Below are 22,911 nucleotides of genomic sequence, written 5' to 3'. Positions count from 1 at the left end.
CCCCCATCCCTCTTTCCCAAGCCATGCCACATCCCCACATCCCCCAAATTAAGGTCTCCCATGGGGAGTCAGCAGAGCCCAGCACACTGAACCTAGGCAGGTCCAAGCACCTTATCACTGCACCAAGGCTGTGCAAGGTGTCACACCACAGTCACCGGATTCCAGAAGCCTGCCCATGCACAGGGACAGATCCCGATGCCCCTGCCTGGGTGCCCCCCAAACAATTCGAGCCAAACAACCATCTCCCATATCCAGAGGGCCTAGTCCAGTCCCATGGGGGCTCCACAGCCATCAATACACAGTTCATGGGCTTCAACTAGTGTGGACAGTCATCTATACATGTCCTCCCATTATTTTCTCAATGTGCCTCACTTGCAGTATCTCTCCTCTCTGTCATCAATTGGATTCCTGGAGCTCACCCTGGTGCCTGGCCATGGATCTCTGTATCTGCCTCCATCAGTCACTAGACCAAGGGTCTATGATGACAGCTAGGTTATTTGCTAGGTTGGTCACCAGAGTAGACTGGTCCAGGTACCCTCTGGCCCACTGCCAGCAGACCAAGGCAGGGTCAACCCTGTGGATTCCTGAGAGCCTCCCAAGCACCCTGCCTCTTCCTATTTCCATGATGTCCTCATCTATCATGGTATCTTCCTCCCTGCCCTCTCACTCTGTCTCTGTTCTGTAGCTTGAGTTTTCCTGCCTTGTCCACAGTCAGGACAAATCTTTGTCACCCGCCAGTCCCACAGCCGCTCAGACCCAACCAAGTAAACACAGAGACTTATATTGCATACAAACTGTATGGCCGTGGCAGGCTTCTTGCTAACTGTTCTTATAGCTTAAATTAATCCATTTCCATAAATCTATACCTTGCCACGTGGCTGGTGGCTTACCGGCATCTTCACATACTGCTGGTCATGGCGGCAGCGACTGGCAGTGTCTCTGCCTCAGCCTTCTGCTTCCCAGTATTCTCCTCTCTCCTTGTCCCACCTACTTCCTGCCTGGCCACTGGCCAATCAGTGTTTTATTTTTTGACCAATCAGAGCAATTTGACATATAGACCGTCCCACAGCACTTCCCCTTTCTTTTTTTTAAAAGGAAGGTTTTAACTTTTACACATCTCCAAAGTCAGCTTGCTATATTTGGGAATTTGGGCGTAGCTTCTCTTACTACTTCCTGCTGGAGGGGGGCGCTGTATCTTATGGGGACACAAAGAAAATTTAAGGATCATGGAGTAGTCCATGAGGCTGTATCGTCTGAGCCAGTTGCCTTGAAATGATTCTGGATGTTGGATCACCTGGACCATGGTGTCGTCGGAGACCTTTCAGGGGGTCTTGGCTGGTCAAACCTGATGTATCTTAATCTGGAACAAATCCATAGCCTCTGGCTTTCTTTGGAAACAAAAGCAGAGCCTCCTTTCCAAAGCAACATATCCTTACATCCAAATTTTGAAGTTAAGGTACCTTTAAAATACACATTTTGGCATAACTCAACAGCTTTTGCAATCAAATGTTTCTCTTCAGTTACGAATATCAAAGAGAACATAATCCAAATTCTCTGTGTGGTAGCCATCTCTATGTGGCTTATGTTTTATATTACCTTGAGCCTATTGCTTTAAACTGCAGCCTTCTTAGCACTGTAGCTGCTGGCTCCGCCCACTTCAGCTTCCCAACATGGCGGTGGTACGTTTTCCGCCAGCTCTGGGAGCCATCAACTCTCAGAAATAGTGGGTCTATGCTTCTTATCAAAGCAGCGTGTAGCCCAGAAACCTCTTTTTGTTTTGTACTAGCAAAGGCTAAATCCACCATGCAGCTTAATGTGCCACTTCCAGAGGCCTCATTCCCGCCATACTGCAGATCGAGCGCACACGCCAGGAACCCGCCAGTAACTCAAACCGGCAGCTGCTGCTGATTTGAGAGAGACAATTAGGAAGCTGTTTTTAGCTCCGTTTTAGAATCTTTTCTCAGGTTTTAGGTGGAAACTCTTGCCCTCTCATTGGGCGCCATTTGTAGCTTGAGTTTTCCTGCCTTGTCCACAGTCAGGACAAATCTTTGTCACCCGCCAGTCCCACAGCCGCTCAGACCCAACCAAGTAAACACAGAGACTTATATTGCATACAAACTGTATGGCCGTGGCAGGCTTCTTGCTAACTGTTCTTATAGCTTAAATTAATCCATTTCCATAAATCTATACCTTGCCACGTGGCTGGTGGCTTACCGGCATCTTCACATACTGCTGGTCATGGCGGCAGCGACTGGCAGTGTCTCTGCCTCAGCCTTCTGCTTCCCAGTATTCTCCTCTCTCCTTGTCCCACCTACTTCCTGCCTGGCCACTGGCCAATCAGTGTTTTATTTTTTGACCAATCAGAGCAATTTGACATATAGACCGTCCCACAGCACTGTTCCATCTTGACCCTCCCATTTCCCTATGTTCTTATCCCCCACTCCTCACCTTCTGCCACCCCTCCACACCCAGTCCACTCATGTAGATCTTATCCACTTCTCCTTCACAGGGTCATCCATGTGTCCCTCCTAGGGTCTTTCCCTGTTAGCTAGCGTCTCTGGAGTTGTGGGTGGGAGTCTGGCCATCCCTTCCTTCACATTTAGTATCCACTTATGTGTGAGTACATACTATGTTTGTCTTTCTGAGTATGGGTTACCTCACTCAAGATGATATTTTCTAGTTCCATCCATTTGCCTGCAAATTTCATATCATTGTTTTTTACTGCCGAGTAGAACTCCATTGCGTATACATGCCATATTTTCTTTATCCATTCTTCAGTTGAGGGGCATCTAGGTTGTTTCCAGGTTCTTGCTATTACGAAAAATACTGATATGAACATAGCTGAGCATGTGTCCCTGTGGTAAGATTGAGCATTCCTTGGGTATATGCCCAAGAGTGGTATAACTGGGTCTTGAGGAAGACTTATTCCCAATTTTCTGAGAAACTACCATACTGATTTCCAGAGTGGCTGTACAAGTTTGCATTCCTACCAACAGTGGGGGAATGTTCCACTTGCTCCACATCCTCTCCAACATAAGCTGTCTTCAGTGTTTTTGATCTTAGCCATTTTGACAGTGTAAGATGGTATCTCAGAGTTGTTTTGATTTGCATTTCCCTGATGACTAAGTATGTTGAGCAATTCCTTAAATGCCTTTTAGCCATTTGAGATTCTTTTGTTGAGAATTCTGTTAAGCTCTGTAGGTTATTTTTTTAATTGGATTGTTCTGTATTTTGAAGTCTAGCTTTTTGAGTTCTTTATATATTTTGGAGATCAGCCCTTTATTAGATGTGGGGTTGGTGAAGATCTTTTCCCATTCTGTAGGCTGTTGTTTGGTCTTATTGACCATGTCCTTTGCTCTACAAAAGCTTCTCAGTTTCAGGAGGTCTCATTTAGTAATTGTTGCTCTCAGTGTCTGTGCTACTGGTATTATATTTAGGAAGTGGTCTCCTCTGCCAGTTTGTTCCAGACTACTTCCTACTTTCTCTTCTATCAAGTTCAGTGTAACTGGATTTGAGTTAAGGTCTTTGATCCGTTTGGACTTGAGTTTTGTGCATGGTGACAGATATGGATTTATTTGCAATCTTCTGCATGTTGACATCCAGTTATGCCAGCACCATTTGTTGAAGATAATTTCTTTTTTCCATGGTATGGTTTTGGCTTCTTTGTTGAAAATCATATGTTCATAGCTGTGTGGATTAGGGTCAGGGTCTTCAGTTCTATTCCATTGGTCCACATGTCAGTTTTTATGCCAGTACCAAGCTGTTTTTTTAAATAATGTAGCTCTATAGTAGAGCTTGACATCAGGGATCATGATGCCTCCAGCGGTTGCTTTATTATTCAGGATTCTTTTAGCTATTCTAGTTTTTTTGTTTTTACATATAAAGTTAAGTATTGTTCTTTCCAAGTGTGTGAAGAATGGTGTTGGGATTTTGATGGGGATTGCATTGAATCTTTATATTACTTTTGGTAAGATTGCCATTTTTACTATGTTGATTCTACCTATCCATAAGCATTTGAGATCTTTCCTTTCTAATATCTTCTCACAAAAAGTATTCTCTGACATTCATTTGTTGTTCTGAGAAAGTGTTATGAACAGATGTGTAGTCCTGATAATGAACTAACTCATTCCACCTGCAATACAAACAAAAACAAAAACAAAGGCAGCAGTATATCATTTTCATTTGCAAATAAGATTTATTATTCAATTTCTCCTATATTCCAATGAAAACCTATTTACAACATAAAAAGACAATATTTTACTGATTTAGTGTATCAACTAATCTTATTTGAGCATCAATGGGACTGCTCTGTTAGAAATGTCTATATTGTGCAAAGCTGTGACCTAATCTTGAACACCATATGAAGATGGTCAAAAGTAGACTCCATAAAATTGTCTTTATTCTCCAAATTTCCTTTGTGGCTCACATTACACAAACCAACACACACACACACACACACACACACACACACACACACACACAAGCATGCACATAACCAGAAAAAAATTAATGTAGTGCTCGCTTCTGCAGCATGTTTACTAAAATTGGAATGATACAGAGTAGATTAGCATGGCCCCTGTGCAAGGAAAACAAGCATATCTGTGAAGCATTCCATATTTTTACAGACATTATGCAGATATTAAGAGACCATGGATGCCAACCCAGGCTGCTATACCCTGCAAAACTCCCTATCAACAAAGACAGAGTAAACAAAATATTGCGTGATAAAACCAAATTTAAACAATATCTCTCCACAAATCCAGCCCTATAGAAAGCACTTGAAGAAAAAATTCAACCTATGGAAGTTAGATACACCCATGAAAACACAGTCAATTGATAGTCCCATACTAACAAATAACAAAGAAGGAAAACCTACAACATTACCACCAAAAAATAACAGGAATTAACAATGACTGGTCATTAATATTCAACAATATCAATGGTCACAAATCTCCTATAGAAAGACACAGGCAAACAGAATGGATACAAAAACAAGATCCATCCATTTGTTGCATACAAGAAACACACATCATCTTCAAAGTCAGACACTACCTCAGAATAAAAGACTGGGAAAAGTTTTTCCAATCAAATGGATATAAGAAGCAAGCTGGTATAGCCATTCTAATATCTAATAAAATAGATTTCAAACTAAAATCAATTGAAAGAGATCAGGAGGATACTACATATTTATCACAGATAAAAATCTGATAAGATGAAGTCTCAATTCTGAATATTTATGCCCCAAATACAAGGGCATTGACATTCATAAAAGAAATATTACTAGAGCTTAAATCGTACGTCAAGCCCCATACACTAGTAGTTGGAGACTTCAACACTCCACTTTAACCAATGGACAGGTCTGCCAGAAACTTAACAGACAAATAAGGGAACTAACAAACATTATGACTCAAATAGACTTAATAGATATTTACAGAATATTCCACCCTAACAAAGAAGAATATACCTTCTTTTCAGCACCCCATGGAACCTTCTCCAAAATTGACCACATGCTTGGTCACAAAAGCAAATCTCAACAGATACAAAAAAAAAAAAATTGAAATAACCTCCGGTGTTCTATCAGAACACCATGGTTTAAAGTTAGATTTCAACAACAACAAAAATTACAGAAAGCCTACAATCTCATGGAAACTGAATAATGTCCAACTGAATCACCAATGGGTCAAGGAAGAAATAAAGAAAGACATTAAAGATTTCCTATAATTCAATGAAAATGAATATACAACATACCCAAAATTATGGGACACTATGAAAGGAGAAAATTCATAGCTCTAAATGCCCACAAAAAGAAGTAGGAAAAATCTCACAGTAGTGACTTAACAGCACTCCTGAAATCTCTAGAACAAGAAGAAACAAACTCACTCAGGAGAAACAGATGCCAGGAAATAATGAAATTGAGAGCTGAAATCAATAAAAGAGAAACAAAGAGAACAATACAAAGAATCAATGAAACAAAGAGTTGGTTCTTTGAGAAAATCAACAAGATAGATAATCCTTATCCAAATTAACCAAAAAGCAGAGAGAGCATCCAAATTAACAAAATCAGAAGTGAAAAGGGGGACATAACAACAGACAATTAGGAAATCCAGAGAATCATCAGGTCTCACTTCAAAAACCTGTACTCCACAATATTGGAAAATCTCAAAGAAATGGATGATCTTCTGGATAGGTACCCCATACTAAAGTTAAATCAAGACCAGACAAACTATTTAAATAGACCAATAACCCCTAAAGAAATAGAAACAGTCATTAAAAGTCTCTCAACCAAAAAAAGCCCAGGACCAGATGGTTTCAGCGAAGAATTCTACCAGATTTTCAAAGAATAGCTAATACCAATACACTTCAAATTGTTCCATGCTATAAAAACAGAAGGAACATTACCAAATTCCTTTTATGAGGCTACAGTCATCCTGATACCCAAACCACACAAAGATGCAACCAAAAAAAAAGAGAATTACAGATCAATCTCCCTCATGAACATTGATGCAAAAATACTCAATAAAATAGTGGCTAACCAAATCCAGGAACACATTAAAAAAGTTATCCACCATGACCAAGTAGGCTTCATCCTAGGGAAGAAAGGATGCTTCAATATACAAAAATCTGTCAATGTAATATACCATAAAAACAAACTGAAAGAAAAAAAACACATGATCATCTCAATGGATGCTGAAAAAGCCTTTGACAAAATCCAACACCCCTTCATGATAAAGGTTCTAGAGAGATCAGCAATACAAGGAACATACCTAAACATAATAAAGGCAATTTACAGCAAGGTGACAGCCAACATCAAGGTAAATGGAGAGAAACTCAAAATGATTGCACTAAAATCAGGAACAAGACAAGGCTGTCTACTTGCCCCCTACTTATTCAATATGGTACTTGAAGTTCTAGCTAGAGCAATAAGACAACAAAATTAGATCAAGGGTGTAGCTGGAGTTTTCTCCAGTCCTGCCTGGTCCATAGTCAGGACAAATCTCTCTCACCCAACAGTCCCACAGCCACTGAGACCCAACCGAGTAAACACATAAAGACTTTTATTGTTTAAACTGTTTGGCCTAATGGCTCGGGCTTCTAGTGATCCAGTTCTTAAATCTTAAATTAATCCATTTCTATAAATCTATACCTTGCCATGTGGCTCATGGCTTACCGGCATCTTCCCATGCTGCTTGTCATGGCGGCGGCTGGCAGTGTCTCCTCCCTCCTTCCTGTTCTCTCAATTCTCCTATCTGTTAGTCCTGCCTATACTTCCTGCCTGGCCACTGACCAATCAGTGTTTTATTTATTGACCAATCAGAGCATTTGACATACAGACCATCCCACAGCACTTCCCCTTTTCTTTTTTTTCTTTTTTTTTTTTTTTTAAAGGGAAGGTTTTAACTTTAACACATCTCCAAAGCCAGCTTGGTATATTTGGGAATTTGGGCGTAGCTTCTCTTACTACTTCCTGCTGGAGGGGGGCACTGTATCTTATGGGGACACAAAAATATTTTAGGATTATAGAGTAGTCCATGAGGGTGTATTGTCTGATCCTTGAATCTGAACTGGATGTTGGAATATTTGGGCCATGGTGAAAGGTCTCTCATATGAGACCTTTCAGAGTGTCTTGGCTGGTCAAACCTGGTGCATCTTAATCTGGAACAAATCCATAGCCTCTGGCTTTCTGTGGAAACAAAAGCAGAGCCTCCTTTCCAAAATAACATATCCTTATATCCAAATTTTGCAGTCAAGGTACCTTTAAAATATACATTTTGACATAACTCATCAGTTCTTGTAATCAAATGTTTTTCTTGAGTTACGAATATCAAAGAGAACACAATCCAGAATCTCTGTGTTTGCCATCTTTACGTGGCTTAAGTTTTATATTACCTTGAGTCTATTGCTTTAAACTGCAGCATTCTAAGATGTAAAAGGCACTGTGGCTGCTGACTCCACCCACTTCAGCTTCCCAACATGGCAGTGGTACGTTTTCTGCTAGCTCTGAGGCCATCAACTCTCAGAAATAGTGGGTCTATGCTTCTATCAGAGCAGTGTGTAGCCCAGAAACCTCTTTTTGTTTTGTACTAGGAAAGGTTAAATCCACCACGCAGCTTAATATGCCACTTGCAGAGGCCTTATTCCTGCCATTCTGGAGGTCGAGCGCACACGCCAGGAACCCGCCATAGTAGCTCAAACACACAGGCTGCCACTAACTTGAGAGAAACAACTAGGAACTGTTTCTCACTTTGTTTTAGAATCTTTTTTCTCAGGTTTTAGGTGGAAACTCTTGCTAAGACGTTGGGCGCCATGTGTAGCTGGAGTTTTTTCTAGTCGTGCCTGGTTCACAGTCAGGACAAATCTCTCTCACCCGACAGTCCCACAGCCACTTTGACCCAACCGAGTAAACACATAAAGATTTATATTGTTTAAAGTGTTTGGCCTAATGGCCCAGGCTTCTAGCTATCCAGTTCTTACATCTTAATCCATTTCTTTAAATCTATACCTTGACACGTGGCTCATGGCTTATCGGCAAATTCCCATGCTGCTTGTCATGGCGGTGGCTGGCAGTGTCTCCTCCCACCTTCCTGTTCTCTCAATTCTCCTCTCTGTTAGTCCCGCCTATACTTCCTGCCTGGCCACTGACCAATCAGTGTTTTATTTATTGACCAATCAGAGCATTTGACATACAGACCATCCCACAGCACAAGGGGTTACAAATTGGAAAGGAAGAAGTCAAACTTTCATTATTTGCAGACAATATGATAATATACATAAGTGACTCCAAAAAGTCTACCATGGAACTCCTACAGCTGATAAACTCCTTCAGTAAGGTGGCAGGATACAAGATTAACTCAAAAAGATCAGTAGCTCTCCTATACACAAGAAATTTTTATATTTGATATTTACTTTGACTGATGTATTCATTTCTTCTATTTTATCCCCAGTCCCTGAGATTCTCTCTTCCAACTCTCTATTCTATTGGTGAACCTTGGCTCTGTACTTCCTGTTTGTAGTCCTAAATTTTTCATTTCTGGAATTCCCTCAGTTTCTGTTTACCTTATTGTTTCAGTTTTCATTTTTTAGGTCTTAAACAATTTTGTTTCCTTTAATGATTACTTTTTTTTAATCTTGGCATAATATACATTGTTTATTGGTTTACTCCAATTGTTTGTGTTTTCCTAGCTTTCTTGGAGGAATTTATTGATTTCTTCCAATTGTTTGTTTGTTTATGATTTCATGAATTTATTTAAGGTATTCATTCATTTTCATTTTAAGGGCCTCTATCATCTCCATATATTTGGCTTTAAGGTTTTTTCCCTGTATTTCAACTGGTAGATTATTCAGGACCTGCTGTGGTAGGATAGCTGGGCTATGGTGGTAACATATTTCCCGGGCTGTTATTAATTATGTCCTTATGTTAGGCATCAGGTTTGGGCTGATTATAAGTCAAAGTGCTGGTTTCTGTCTTTATCTTGGTTAAATGGGACTTTTGTTCCTGGGTTTCTGTTTGTTCTCTTGAGTTTCAGAGTATATGTTCGCTGACTGTTTTCTTTTTTCCCGGACTTATTGAAGCGTGTGTTCAAGGGAGAATGCTTACTGGTGTTGGAAACTAGGGGAAGGGGAGATGAGGGGGAGATTATCTTTGGGATCTATAGGAGACATGGAGAGTGGAGAGGGGAAGCTGCCTCTGGTGGTCTACTGCAGTAATAGGGGCAACTGTTAAATCAGGTCTGGGATGAGAGATAATGTGGTAGATCTGTGGACAGCCTTCTGGAAGATATGGCAATTAGTAGATCAAGGGTGCTACCCTAGTTGGGTGTTTTGACATAGATATGAGGTGGGAAGGAAAGATCAGGTGGGGATAGTCTTTGGATTTCACAGGAATTATGAACAGGTGGAAGAGAAGCTGCAGCTGAAGTTCTGTTGCTGCCCTAGGGACAACCCTGAGTATTGGATCTTGGGTAACAGAGATTGGGGAAGGTCTGTGGGTAGCCTACCTGGTCTCATACCCAACATCTTAATACTGATTCATCAAGTTCCTGGGGTTCATGTATTTACTTCTTTCTTTATCTTTGTTTCTGTTGTTATTTAATCTGTAAAAGACTTAGCTTATTGGATAAAAAGTACTCTGTGGGCTGTGCATGACACTCAGCAAAAATTCTACTTGGGGTTGACCTTAGTTCAGAAACCAACACTCAAGTTGAGAGGCTCATAACCACCTGATATTACAGATCCAGGGATCCCACACACTCTTTGGTGTGTCACTTGTAAACACATAGAAAACCTCTGTCACACATAAAACATATAAATAAAAATGAGGATATACTTGTTTTCAAAAATGCTTATGACTTATAAAACAATTAGAGGAAAACAGGTTGCTTTAGGTATATGATACAAATCATACAACACTGATTTAAAAATCTCTTATCTAGTACTTGATTTGAAAATTTTTCATTTTCCTACTTTGATGCAGACTTACATCCAATCATCAATCATAGGAAACAAAAAGGTTTTGAAATGATTCTAACAGACATTCTTTTCTTTTTTAAAAGATGATGAGATAATTTCAGTACTTAAAACCTTTTTCTACAATGTAGAACTATCAGACTTCAAGTGAATCCATCCAATTTTGCCAGAACAGTCCTCACTCAACCTATTTTCTACTATTGGCTAAGAAGAGAACTTGGGTGAACAATGTGAGTGGTGGTCAGTGATTTTTTTATTTTGATTTTCATTATACTCTTAGAGTTTTTGTTCAAGAGACCATGTTAACTATGTAGGTCTCTCTTTGTGTCTCCTTTATTCAGTTGTACTATCTAGGTTTTGTTAATTTTTTATTAGTTATATTTTGGTTATATTTTTTTCAGCAAAATGATGGACCTACACCTATTTTTATTTTCTGAAAAATTACTATATTATGTTATGGGTTCCTTGAGTTTATTGGTTTGGAGACTTTCTGAGGAAAAACAGCATTTGTTTACTCTTTTTGATCTTAGAAGCTTGTTTCTCCTTAGTTTATGGCATACATGTGTTTTCCAGTTGTTACTATCACCAATGTTTGCATTGTTGCTATTTAAGTTATTGACATTGTTGATACATTGTCTTATGGTTTTTAAACCTTCTCATATATTATTGTGTGTGTCCTAGTTACTTCCAGCTGTCAACATACAAAGTCTATTGTCATCTGTGGGAACTTAGTTGAAGATGTAACCCATCAGAATGGCTCGGTGCTATGTCTTTGAGAGATTTTGTTGATTGCTGATTGATGTATGAAAGCCCTTTCAGTGATGGTACAATATCTGTAAGAAAGTTGGCTTGGGCTGGATAAGAGAGCTAGCTGAGCATGACACAATGACCAAGTAACAGAGAAAGCTACTAAACAATAGTTTAGTTAAATGACTTTTATCTTTATTTGCTAGCTTGAATTTCTATTCTAAGTTCCCACAATGATGGATTGTAACATGGCAGAATCAGCCAAATAAACCCATTCATTACCTGTGGAGCTTTTGGGTAGATAACTCAATCACAACAAGAAACAAGATAGAACATAATGTGGTACACCAAAAGTGATTTTGTTCCTGCAAAGGACAAGGAAATGATGACTTGGCAAAAGGTTAAATATATTCATCCAGATTTACAAACACACTCAGACTCTCCCATGTAAGTACTGGCAATTGGGCCCACTTATATGCAAGATCAACAAGTACTCTTAACTTCTGAGCTATCTCTCTTGTACTGTGTTGATTATTTATGATCAACATTTATGTTGCTAATGGTTTCATCTGTCTATTTGTAACTGTTTAGATCCATAGTTCCTTTTGGTAAAATTTATTAAAGTTACCATTTAAACTGAAGGAATTCAGGTATCTAGTAAATGAATGCAGAACTCAAGCAATTATGTATTTCTTTGTAGAAACTTCATTTAAAAAACCTCTGAGTTCTTCCTATCATTTTTGTTTGTTTGATTGGTTTTTGCAGAGGAGAAAGGATCTCAATTTTTACTTCTTGCTCTCCTAGAACTGATTGCATATAGGTTAGCTTTCAACTCAGATGCTGATATACATGCCTCCTTTATCTTGATGCTGGTATTAAAGGCATGAGTCAATACACTCAGCTTGCTCATCTTTTTTTGTATTTAGTAACTATTCATACAGTTTCTCTAACATGTAGTCAGTAATGATGATGGGTTATCTTGTCACTCTATCTGGTAATATGTATTCTCTTACAAGGTGATATCCCATTCAAAGCATTCAGAAATGATAGAGGTAAATTCCCAATTTCCTTCTAAAGTGGCTAAATGATAATATTATTATATTTCTATCATAGAATAAGTGTTTGAAACACCAGAATTATTATGACTATATTTTTAAAGAAGCCTGCATTTACAATTATGTCAGTATCATATATATGTCTTGTATGCATGGGCATGACACATTTATGTATGCAAATTTTAGGATCCAGTAACCTATAATGATGTGCATGTCAACTTCACTCAGGAAGAGTGGGCTTTGCTGGATCCTTCCCAGAAGAATCTCTACAAAGATGTGATGGTGGAAACTTACAGAAACCTCACTGTTATAGGTAATACCATACATTTTCCTTCATATTTTAGAATAAAGGGACAACTAGTTCCTGGTTATAGATACTCTTCTGTAATTTGATTGAGTCTGAGGAAGAATGAGGTGAAGATATTAAGCATGGTTTTAAGGATTATTGAAGGGAGTTACTTTAATTTTGCACAATTTCCAATAATATTTCATATATTTCCTGGTAAAATATTCTAGGGTACAAGTGGGAAGATAATATTGAAGAGCACTGTCAAAGTTTTCGAAGACATGGAAGGTAATTTTCATGTGCAACCTGATACAAATGTTCCTCTGGAGATATTTTGATGTATCTGTTACTTTTAAATAATCAGATCAGTATAAATAATTACAGTTTAAAGTACATTGATGATCATTAAATGATTTCAATACCATATACCTCAATGGCAAGTGAATTGTGTTTTCATGTCATTCTTTGAAGAATGAAGACAAGGAATCAATGCCTTAACAGATATCACCATTAGAATCATAGTTCCATCACAGCTATGATGTAGAACTGACTATCCATTTAGTTTCCTACTATTTATATTACAAAAGTTATGCTCATTAAATATGTAATAAGATTATGTCCAAAACCTTCTAACAAGCAAACAGTTCATAGTAAAATATTGTACTTATATATTTGTTCTGACTTTGCTAAATTTAATGAGAAGAGTAGTTAGAGTCAAAAGTTAATGGGGGGGGGGAGTGGTTGTTGTGGAGGAAACTTAATCCCCATACCACATGTTGATGAAGAACAGAACGTCCACCTGTAAATGAAATGTGGAAATCTTTTAGTTGTCATTCTTCCTTTAATAGCTATATCATATGTCACTTTGAAAATAAGAACATAGGGACATGGAAAGAAGCAATATACATTTCTCTATCTCAGAACAAGTAGAATATATGTAGTAATCCCCATGTTGAGTAGACTTGTTGAATGTGATACAAGTTTACAAAAGAATGATTTTTCAGCTTCATTGGTGAATCCAGCAACAAACACACTGCAGTGAATGCCAGGATTGTGTAAATGCTTGTGTTTGTCCTGGTTCACTTTGGAAATATAGCAGGAATCACAGTATAGGAAAATTTGTTAATGGAAGAAGTGAGATAAAGGTCTGAATTCATCCAGTTCTCTTCAATGGTGTGAAAAATCTCACAGAGAAACAGATGCCATCAATATGAGCCAGGTAATGAAGGTTCTTACTATCACAGGAATCTTCAAATATGCAAAACAATCCTTAATGAAGGGGAAAACCTAAGTGTAACTAATGGGCTAAAATCTTAAGATCTTATTGCTCTTTATATTTAGACCAAATTGTAAAATAAATGCATATAGATATACAGATATGACATTGTAATGAATGTGGTAAATCTTTCACATGCACTAAATTTCCTCTCAGGCATGAAAGAAGTCATACTATAGAGAAGCCTTCTGAATATGCTCAATGTGTTAAAGCCTTTGAATGTCAGAGTCTTCTCCCAAAGCATAAAAGAACACATACTGGAAATACACCATATGAATGTAATCAATATTTTAAAACCTTTGCATGTTCCAGTCATCCTCAAAGGCAGGAAAGAAGACATACATACTATAAATGTAATCTTTGTGGTAAAGCCTTTTTATGTCACAGTCATCTTCAAACTCATAAAAGAAATCATACTGGAGAGAAACCCTATGAATGTAATCAGTGTGGTAAAGCCTTTTCATGTCAGAGTAATCTTCAAAGTCATAAAAGAACACATACTGGAGAGAAACCCTATGATTGTAATCAGTGTGGCATAGCCTTTACATATCACTGTGATCTTAAAAGGCATAAAAGAACACATACTGGAGAGAAACGCTATGAATGTAATCAGTGTGGTAAAGCCTTTTTATGTCAGCGTTACCTTCAAAGGCATAAAAGAACACATACTAGAGAGAAGACCTATGGATGTAATCAGTGTGGCAAAGCCTTTTCATATCACTGTGATCTTCAAACGCATAAAAGAACACATACTGGAGAGAAACCTTATGAATGTAATCATTGTGGTAAAGCCTTTTCATATCAGAGTATTCTTCAAAGGCATAAAAGAACACATACTGGGGAGAAACCCTTTGAATGTAATCATTGTGGTAAAGTCTTTTTATGTCATAATTATCTTCAAAGGCATAAAAGAACACATACTGGAGAAAAACCCTATGAATGCAATCAGTGTGGTAAAGCCTTTTCATGTCACAGTCATCTTCAAAGGCATAAAAGAACACATACTGGAGAGAAACCCTATGAATGTAATCAGTGTGGTAAAGCCTTTTCATGTCAGAGTATTCTTCGAAGGCATAAAAGAACACATACCGGAGAGAAGCCCTATGAATGTAATCAGTGTGGTAAAGCCTTTACATGTCATAGTTATCTTCAATGTCATAAAAGAACACATACTGGAGAGAAACCCTATGAATGTAATCAGTGTGGTAAAGCCTTTTTATGTCAGCGTTATCTTCGAAGGCATAAAAGAACACATACTAGAGAGAAGACCTATGGATGTAATCAGTGTGGCAAAGCCTTTTCATATCACTGTGATCTTCAAACGCATAAAAGAACACATACTGCAGAGAAACCTTATGAATGTAATCATTGTGGTAAAGCCTTTTCATATCAGAGTATTCTTCGAAGGCATAAAAGAACACATACTGGGGAGAAACCCTTTGAATGTAATCAGTGTGGTAAAGCCTTTTTATGTCAGCGTTACCTTCAAAGGCATAAAAGAACACATACTGGAGAAAAACCCTATGAATGTAATCAGTGTGGTAAAGCCTTTTCATGTCACAGTCATCTTCAAAGGCATAAAAGAACACATACTGGAGAGAAACCCTATGAATGTAATCAGTGTGGTAAAGCCTTTTCATGTCACAGTCATCTTCAAAGGCATAAAAGAACACATACCGGAGAGAAGCCCTATGAATGTAATCAGTGTGGTAAAGCCTTTACATGTCATAGTTATCTTCAAAGTCATAAAAGAACACATACTGGAGAGAAACCCTATCAATGTAATCAGTGTGGTAAAGCCTTTTTATGTCAGCGTTATCTTCGAAGGCATAAAAGAACACATACAGGAGAGAAATCTTATGAATGTAATCATTGTGGTAAAGTCTTTTTATGTCATAATTATCTTCAAAGGCATAAAAGAACACATACTGGAGAAAAACCCTATGAATATAATCAGTATGGTAAAGCCTTTGCAGAAGACAGTTATCTCCAAGTACATGGAAGAACACATGCTGAAGAGAAACTCTATGAATGTAATCAATGTGGTAAAGTCTTTGTATGACACAGTCAACTTCTCAGGCATCCAATTATACATACTGGAAAGAAACCCATGAGAACACAGGCAATACATAACAGCACAGCAGTAAACCCCAAAGAAGAGAAGCATGCAAACTAACACAAAATAATATCAGGAATGAACCTCCACTGGTTCTTAATTTTCCTTAATATCAATAGACTAAATTCACCTATAAAAAGACAGAGGGTAACAGGATGGATACAAAAGCAAGACCCATGTTTCTGCTCCATACAAGAATCACACCTCAAATTCAAAGATAGATACTATCTAAGAATATAAGGCTGGGAAAAGTATTTACAATCATATGGTCTTAAGAAGCATGCAGGTGTAGCCATCCTAGTCTCTAGCAAAATAGATTCAAGCTAAAATCAATGAAAAGAGATCAAGAATGTCATTAAATACTCACCACCAAGATAATGTTTCAATTCTGAACATTTATGTCCCAAACACTAGGGCAACCACAAATGTGATAGAAACATTACTAAAGGTTAAACCACATAAAACCCCACACATTAATAGTGGGAGACTTCAACACCCCACTCTAACCACTGGACAGATCTAAAAAAATCAAAATTTAACAGAGAAATAAAGGACTTAACTGATGTTATGACTCAAATGAACTTAATCCATATCTACAGAACATTCCATCCTAACAAAGAAGAATATACCTTCTTCTCAGCATCCCATGAAGCCTTCTCTAAAATCGACCACATTCTTGGCCACAAAGCAGATCTCAACACATACAAAAAAAATTGGAATAACCTCCTGTGTTCTATCAGACAGACCACCATCATGTAAAGTTAGATTTCAACAACAGCAAAAACTACAGAAAACCTACAATCTAATGGAAACTGAATAATGGTCAACTGAATCACCAATGGGTCAAGGAAGAAATAAAGAAAGAAATTAAAGACTTCCTAGAGATCAATGAAAATGAATAAACCACATACCCGAACTTATAGGACACTATGAAAGCAGTTCTAGGAGGGAAATTCATAGCACTAAATGCCCACATAAAGAAGTTGGAGAAATATCACACTAGTGGCTTAACAGCACACTTGAAATCTCTAGAACAAGAAGAAGCAAAGTCGCCAAAGAAGAATAGATGCCAGAAAAAAATTAAGTTGAAAGCAGAAATCAATAAAAATAGAAACAAAGAGAAGAATACAAAGAATTAATGGAAAAAAGGTGTTGGTTCTTTAAGAAAATCAACAAGATTGACAAGCCCTTATCTAAACAAACCAAAAAGCAGAGAAAGAGAGGGAGCATACAAATTAACAAAATCAGAAATGGAAAGGTAGACATAACAACTAACACTGAGGAAATCCAGAAAATCATCAGGTCATACTTCAAAAACCTCTACTCAACAACACTGGAAAATCTAAAAGAAAAAGATAATTGTCTGGATATCACATACAAAGTTAAATCAAGACCAGATACACTATTTAAATAGTCCAATAATCCAAAAGAAAATAGAATCAGTCATTAAATTCTCCCAACCAAAACCAGCCCAGGAGCAGATGGTTTCAGGGCAGAATTTCACCATATCTTCAAAGAAGAGTTAATACCAATACTCTAAATTGTTCCACACAATAGAACGAGAAGGAACATTACCCAACTCCTTCTATAAGGCTACAATTACCCTGATTACCAAGGCAAACAAAGATGCAACAAAGAAAAGGAACTACAGACCAATCTCCCACTTGAACATTGATGCAAAAATACTCAATAAAATACTGGCAAAGATTCTCCAATAACACATCAAACAATTATCCACCATGATCAAGTAGGCTTCATCCTAAGGATACAGGGGTGGTTCAACTTACAAAAGTCTGTCAAAGTAATATACCATATAAACAGACTAAAAGAAAAAAAACACATGATCCCAGCTGGATCAAACACAGAGAGGCAGAACAAGGAAAGAGAGACTGTGATAAATGAGGACCCCATGAGAATAGAAAAAAGCAAAGTGCTAGAGAGGTCCCCAGAAATTCACAAACATAACTCCACAAAAGACTACTGGCAATGGTCGAGAGATAGCCAGAACTGACCTAAACTAGTTCTTGGATGGCCAAACACCCTAACTGTTGTGGTAGAACTCTCATGCAATGATTGATGGAAACATGGCCAGGCCCCAGGTGGAGCTCCGGGTGTGCAATCGGCAAGAAAGAGGAGGTATTGTATGAGCAAGAGATGTTGAGACCATGATTGGAAAAAGCACAGGGACAAATAGCCAAACTAGTGGAAACACATGAACAATGAATTAATAGCTGAGAAGCCCCCAATTGGATCAGGCCCTCTAGATAAGTGAGACAGTCGACTGTTTAGGAGACCCCCAGGCAGTGGGACCAGGACCTGCTTTAGTGCATGTGGTGGCTTTTTGAAGCCTGGGGCCTATACAGGGACACTTTGCTCAGCCTGAGTGAAGGGAGGAGAGGACTGGACCTGCCCCAACTGAATCTACCAAGCTGAGCTGAATCCCCAGGGGAGTCCTTGTCCTGTAAGATATGGGAATGGGGGTGAATTGGGGGAAGCACGGGGTGGGGTGGGAGAAGGGAGGACAGAGGAATTTGTGGCTGATGTGTAAATTTTTTTTTTTTTTTTTTTTTTTTTTTTTTTTGGTTTTTCGAGACAGGGTTTCTCTGTGTAGCTTTGCGCCTTTCCTGGAACTCACTTGGTAGCCCAGGCTGGCCTTGAACTCACAGAGATCCGCCTGCCTCTGCCTCCCAAGTGCTGGGATTAAAGGCGTGCGCCACCACCGCCCGGCGCAAATTTAAATTCAATTATAAAATTAAAATAACAATAAAAAGATATAAATGTGTATCAAGTTGACAATGGGTACGGTTGTGATAGCTATTTTTGGTTGCCAAATTTAATACATCTGGAATTAACTAAAACTCAAAATTTTTTGGGCATGCCTGTGAGGTATTTTTGCTTAATTTGAAGAGAAAAGATCCACATGTAATCCTGATCCACATGTAATTTGAGTTAAGAAGACATTCTTTAATCTGGATATTAATGAGGGTAAAAACACCTTTAACTAGGATATCTTGAGCCCCAAAACCCCACCTGTAATCTCAGCCAGGCGTTGTGCTGGAAGCCCATATACAGAGATGGAAAAAGGAGTTTTTTATCTTCAGCTGCTTGCTCTCACCTTGCTAGCAAGTCCATTCCTTCACTGGCATTCGAGCTGACTTCTTTGGGATTCCAGACTATACTAATGCTGGGCTGAGACTTCAAGCATAGTGGACTGTGCAACTACTGGATTCTTGGACTTTGTCATCATAGCCAGCCAAGGTTCAATTAGCTGGACTACAGCCTGTAAGTCATTCTAAAAAGTAGCCTCTAGTATATGTAGAAATTCATTGTATAATTTGTTACCCCAAAGAACCCTAACCAATGCACCGAAGTGGTATATGAGTTTTAGAGTAGTTTGGGCCTCACAACAGCCATATCTCAGTTATAAATTCCACATGATCACATTCCTTTAGCCTGTTTTTCAGGTGATGCTTTGATGCTGGCCTACAAGGTGTCTATAGCTTCTGGGCAAGAAAGTAAAATAGCATAAGTCTGAAATTTCTCAAATGGAACACACAGTTATTAATTAATATGAGATGGAGAGGTTCTAGCTTCAGTGAGGAATGAAAAACAAGATGTCTTAGCTTCTGTGGGCCAAGACCTGGCACACATATACAAACACACACACACACACACACACACACACACACACACACACACACACACAACCATACACCCTACCGTCCACATGTAGATCAGAGGATAGTAGGTTCTTTTTACCTCTGAAATGACAGCTCCAGTCTAGAGACCCACAGGATAACTTCCTTTACACATCAAATCTCTGCCTGACTCTCAGTCTCAGAAGTCATATCTATTCCAGAGGAGCTTCACCTGAGTAAATCAGTCTCTGGAAGAACTTTCTCAATATAATCTGAGATCTGCTATGGTAATAGAGGAGCATCAACCACTTCTCTCCTTTTTTGTTTTGCACAGAATCACTCTGGACCACAGACATGTGCCCCTGTTGCAGGCTCCTTCCACTCCATCTAGTCATGAGGTTCCTCCCATCATTGCTTATCTGGACCATCAAGAGGGATTCCTCATCCTATCTCTACCCACAGGAGGGTCTTCGCAATTCTGCATTTCATCAGTCAGGCTTAATAGGTGTTGTCAACCTAGCAACAGATCTAGCAATTCTGTTCCATTCTGACAGTCAGTGAGACTTGGGCAGGATCCTGAACCTATGATAGCTCTGAATGGATGTGTGGCAGACTAAGATATTTAGCATGCCTGTCCCTACAGTTTTCAATAAATTTCAGTCTTTGGTTGGGAGTGATCCAATGGAAATAATACAGCACACATGGCTTGAAAGACAAAGGTCAATTACAGGGACTGGAGAGATGGCTCATCCATTAAGAGCATTTATTGGAAGAGCATTTATTTATTCAGAAGACCCACAGGACAGCTAACAAACTTCTTTAAGTTAAATTCCAGGTGGACTCTGTCCTCACCTGGCCTCTATGGGAATTGCATTTATGTAGTAGCAAAACACCCATAAATATAAACAAAATACTACATACCCATAAGCACCACAAAATATCCTAAATTGCCTTGCAGGAAATCAACTCTGCTGTTCAGTTATCACTCATGTTGTATTTCAAAAAAACCAGAGGCAGATTACTTTTTACTTCTTGATTTCCTTTATACGAGTTTAATGAGCATTCTCATTTCCTGAGAGGGCTGGAGCAATATACTTATGTTTCCCTTTAATTTGGTGTACATGATGATTTTGTGAACATGTGTGCAGAGTGTACCACATTTTACTGGTAGGTAAATATATGACCTCAAGGATACAATATGTCTAATTTTTCTATTAAGTAGTGGTTATCCATGAGGTAGGCTATACCACCAACATCCAAGTCGCCATCCCCCTGAGTAGCCCAGAGGCCCATGGCTGGAAAGTCCATGTGTAGCCCGAGCTTCCTGGATCTTACTCAGATAAATCCAAGACTGTGATTTCTGGGTTTGCAAGAGTGTGAAATCTCATGTACTAAAGAAGAGTCTCAGAGTGAAAAGTTTGAAATTTATTTTATTCATAAAAATACATTCATTTTACTCAATGGGGTTTTTCAAAACAGCAGTCCTTTTAAACAGTTTATAGCCTTAGCAAACTATTAAAACAATGACAAGAAGAAAAGTATAACAAAAATTAACCCAACCTTAAATAAAAATGAGGAAAACCAAAAAGCAAAATAAATATCCCAAGATATAACACCAAAAATGAAAGAAATTTCAGTTTCCTTTGGAATTTCATTATGGAAGAGCAAAAGAAGGAAGGAACTGGCTTATTCTCTATAGTAAATTATCTTCAGCAACACTTGCCCATGACATGGCCTCAGCTTCTGCACTGTACTAGAGAGAGAATCTTATGCTTTTGATGTGGTCTGTCTGGAGGGCAATGTGACATTAACACCGTCTTCCTTTTCAGATTTCCCACCACATATGGAGTCAGGGTTCTTAGTAATTTGTGTTGTGTTCTCTGTATATTAGACTTGTTACTGACACAAACTTTTCTCCAAGGATAGTGAGCCAACAGATGTGGATCTGATTGTGGTTGGATCGTCTGATGGTAGGTTGATATTTGCCTCACTATTGAGTTAAATCTGAAAAGAGGTGGCATTTTCTGAGGAGTCCTTGAACCTGCAGTGTAGAATGTCATGCCTTCAAGGTGTCTCTGGCTTCTTCCAGCCTTCTTAGTCTTCTTAACAGGTGCTGTCAGGGAAAATCAGTAAAGAAAATATGATTCAGAAACAGTTTTGCTGTGCACATGGCAAAAAAATCAGGGCCTATTCATCCCTAGTAAACAAAAGTTAAGGAAGGAAACACACCCCATGAACACCCTGGCTGCTGGGGATGGGGCTCAATGGTGGCTGACTTGCCTGAGATATAGTGTTTCTGCTTCAGCAGCTCCATCTGCAGGAGGCTCTCATCCTGGGCTGTGGTCGGCTCCAGTTTCTGCTGGAGGTTTTGAAACCTAGGGGAGGAAGGCAGCTGGGGCACAAGCCTGGTGGGGACCTGCCATGTCAGCTTTTGAGACCCCACTACATCTACTAAGCTAGACAATCGAGCATTACCTCTCAGCTGAGCTCATTCCCTGCTTCCCCAAGGGAAAATGGTCAGAGAGCTACTGGGCAGGATTTTTTTCTCATCTTTTAAAAACTAGTAGACTTGAACTGGAAAATACACACTGTGCTGGATTATAAAAAACAGCACATTTCTCCAACAGTCCAAAGACATCATTTTGGAGAAATATCATTATGACAAGGTCTGAGGCACAGGTCAGGAAAGATGTACCTGGCCTTGATTAGATACCAGGTGAATGTGAACCTCCTGGAAAACTATGCCTGCCCTCTAGTGGAGCCTACACAGCAATGCAGAGAAGGCCTTGCTTATTCCTACATCTCAGAACCCTGCATTGGCTTAACTTGTCAACTCCTACTCTGTTTATGACCAGAGTAAATCTTCTCATGGGAAACTGATAAATATTGCAAAGAGCCTGCAATCAGCAGGAGACTGCTGGATACAAATCTGCCAAAGGGTAGACACTTATCTCTAAACGTGATATTCCTGATGGAAAATAAAGTTGCAGGAGGACACACTTTCCTCATGATTGATGATCCCCTCTTGGTTTCTGGCTGCCATGTGAATATTTGTGGGGAGATCTAAACTAAGAGATGAGATACTCAGAGCATATTAGAGGACTCAGAATGAAAGAAGGGGACACAGTCCCCATAAGACCAAGGAGAAAGCATATTGCTTCCTGGACAGAAGTTCCTATTGACTGAGTCAGAAATGACACTCTGAGGTGTTCTTTTCCTGGCTGTGCCTGGAAACTTTGCCAATTGAACAGAAACTCAAAGAGGACAGAGATCCAGGTACAGTGGACCCACTTAGATCCCCCTGCTTCTGGAATCCTGGGCTCCTACCT

The 22,911-nt window shown here is 38.9% G+C and overlaps 1 protein-coding gene and 1 non-coding gene across 3 annotated transcripts in view; both read left to right on the top strand.

The window, feature by feature from the left end:
• Positions 1-18,436, top strand: part of LOC143269388 (uncharacterized) — a 32,979-nt gene extending 14,543 nt beyond the window's left edge. The window contains exons 2-5 of one of the 2 annotated variants that reach the window (XM_076554487.1): positions 12,453-12,579; positions 12,783-12,840; positions 13,985-15,504; positions 15,770-18,436. In XM_076554487.1, coding sequence (XP_076410602.1) covers positions 12,453-12,579; positions 12,783-12,840; positions 13,985-15,504; positions 15,770-15,942 — 1,878 coding nt within the window. In that variant the 3' untranslated portion in view covers positions 15,943-18,436. Of the gene's footprint in view, positions 1-12,452; positions 12,580-12,782; positions 12,841-13,984 lie in introns of both variants that reach the window. The other variant, XM_076554486.1, reaches the window with a different exon arrangement.
• Positions 4,515-4,621, top strand: LOC143269446 (U6 spliceosomal RNA). The gene has a single exon (XR_013045869.1). It is a non-coding gene; the product is annotated as a U6 spliceosomal RNA (small nuclear RNA).
• Positions 18,437-22,911: the final 4,475 nt, after the last annotated feature.

The sequence above is a fragment of the Peromyscus maniculatus genome, chromosome 18 (genome assembly GCF_049852395.1).
Source record: "Peromyscus maniculatus bairdii isolate BWxNUB_F1_BW_parent chromosome 18, HU_Pman_BW_mat_3.1, whole genome shotgun sequence".
In the NCBI taxonomy this organism is placed as follows: Eukaryota; Metazoa; Chordata; class Mammalia; order Rodentia; family Cricetidae; genus Peromyscus; species Peromyscus maniculatus.
Note: the sequence above shows the minus strand (reverse complement) of the source record. Positions and strands in the feature narration are given on the sequence as shown.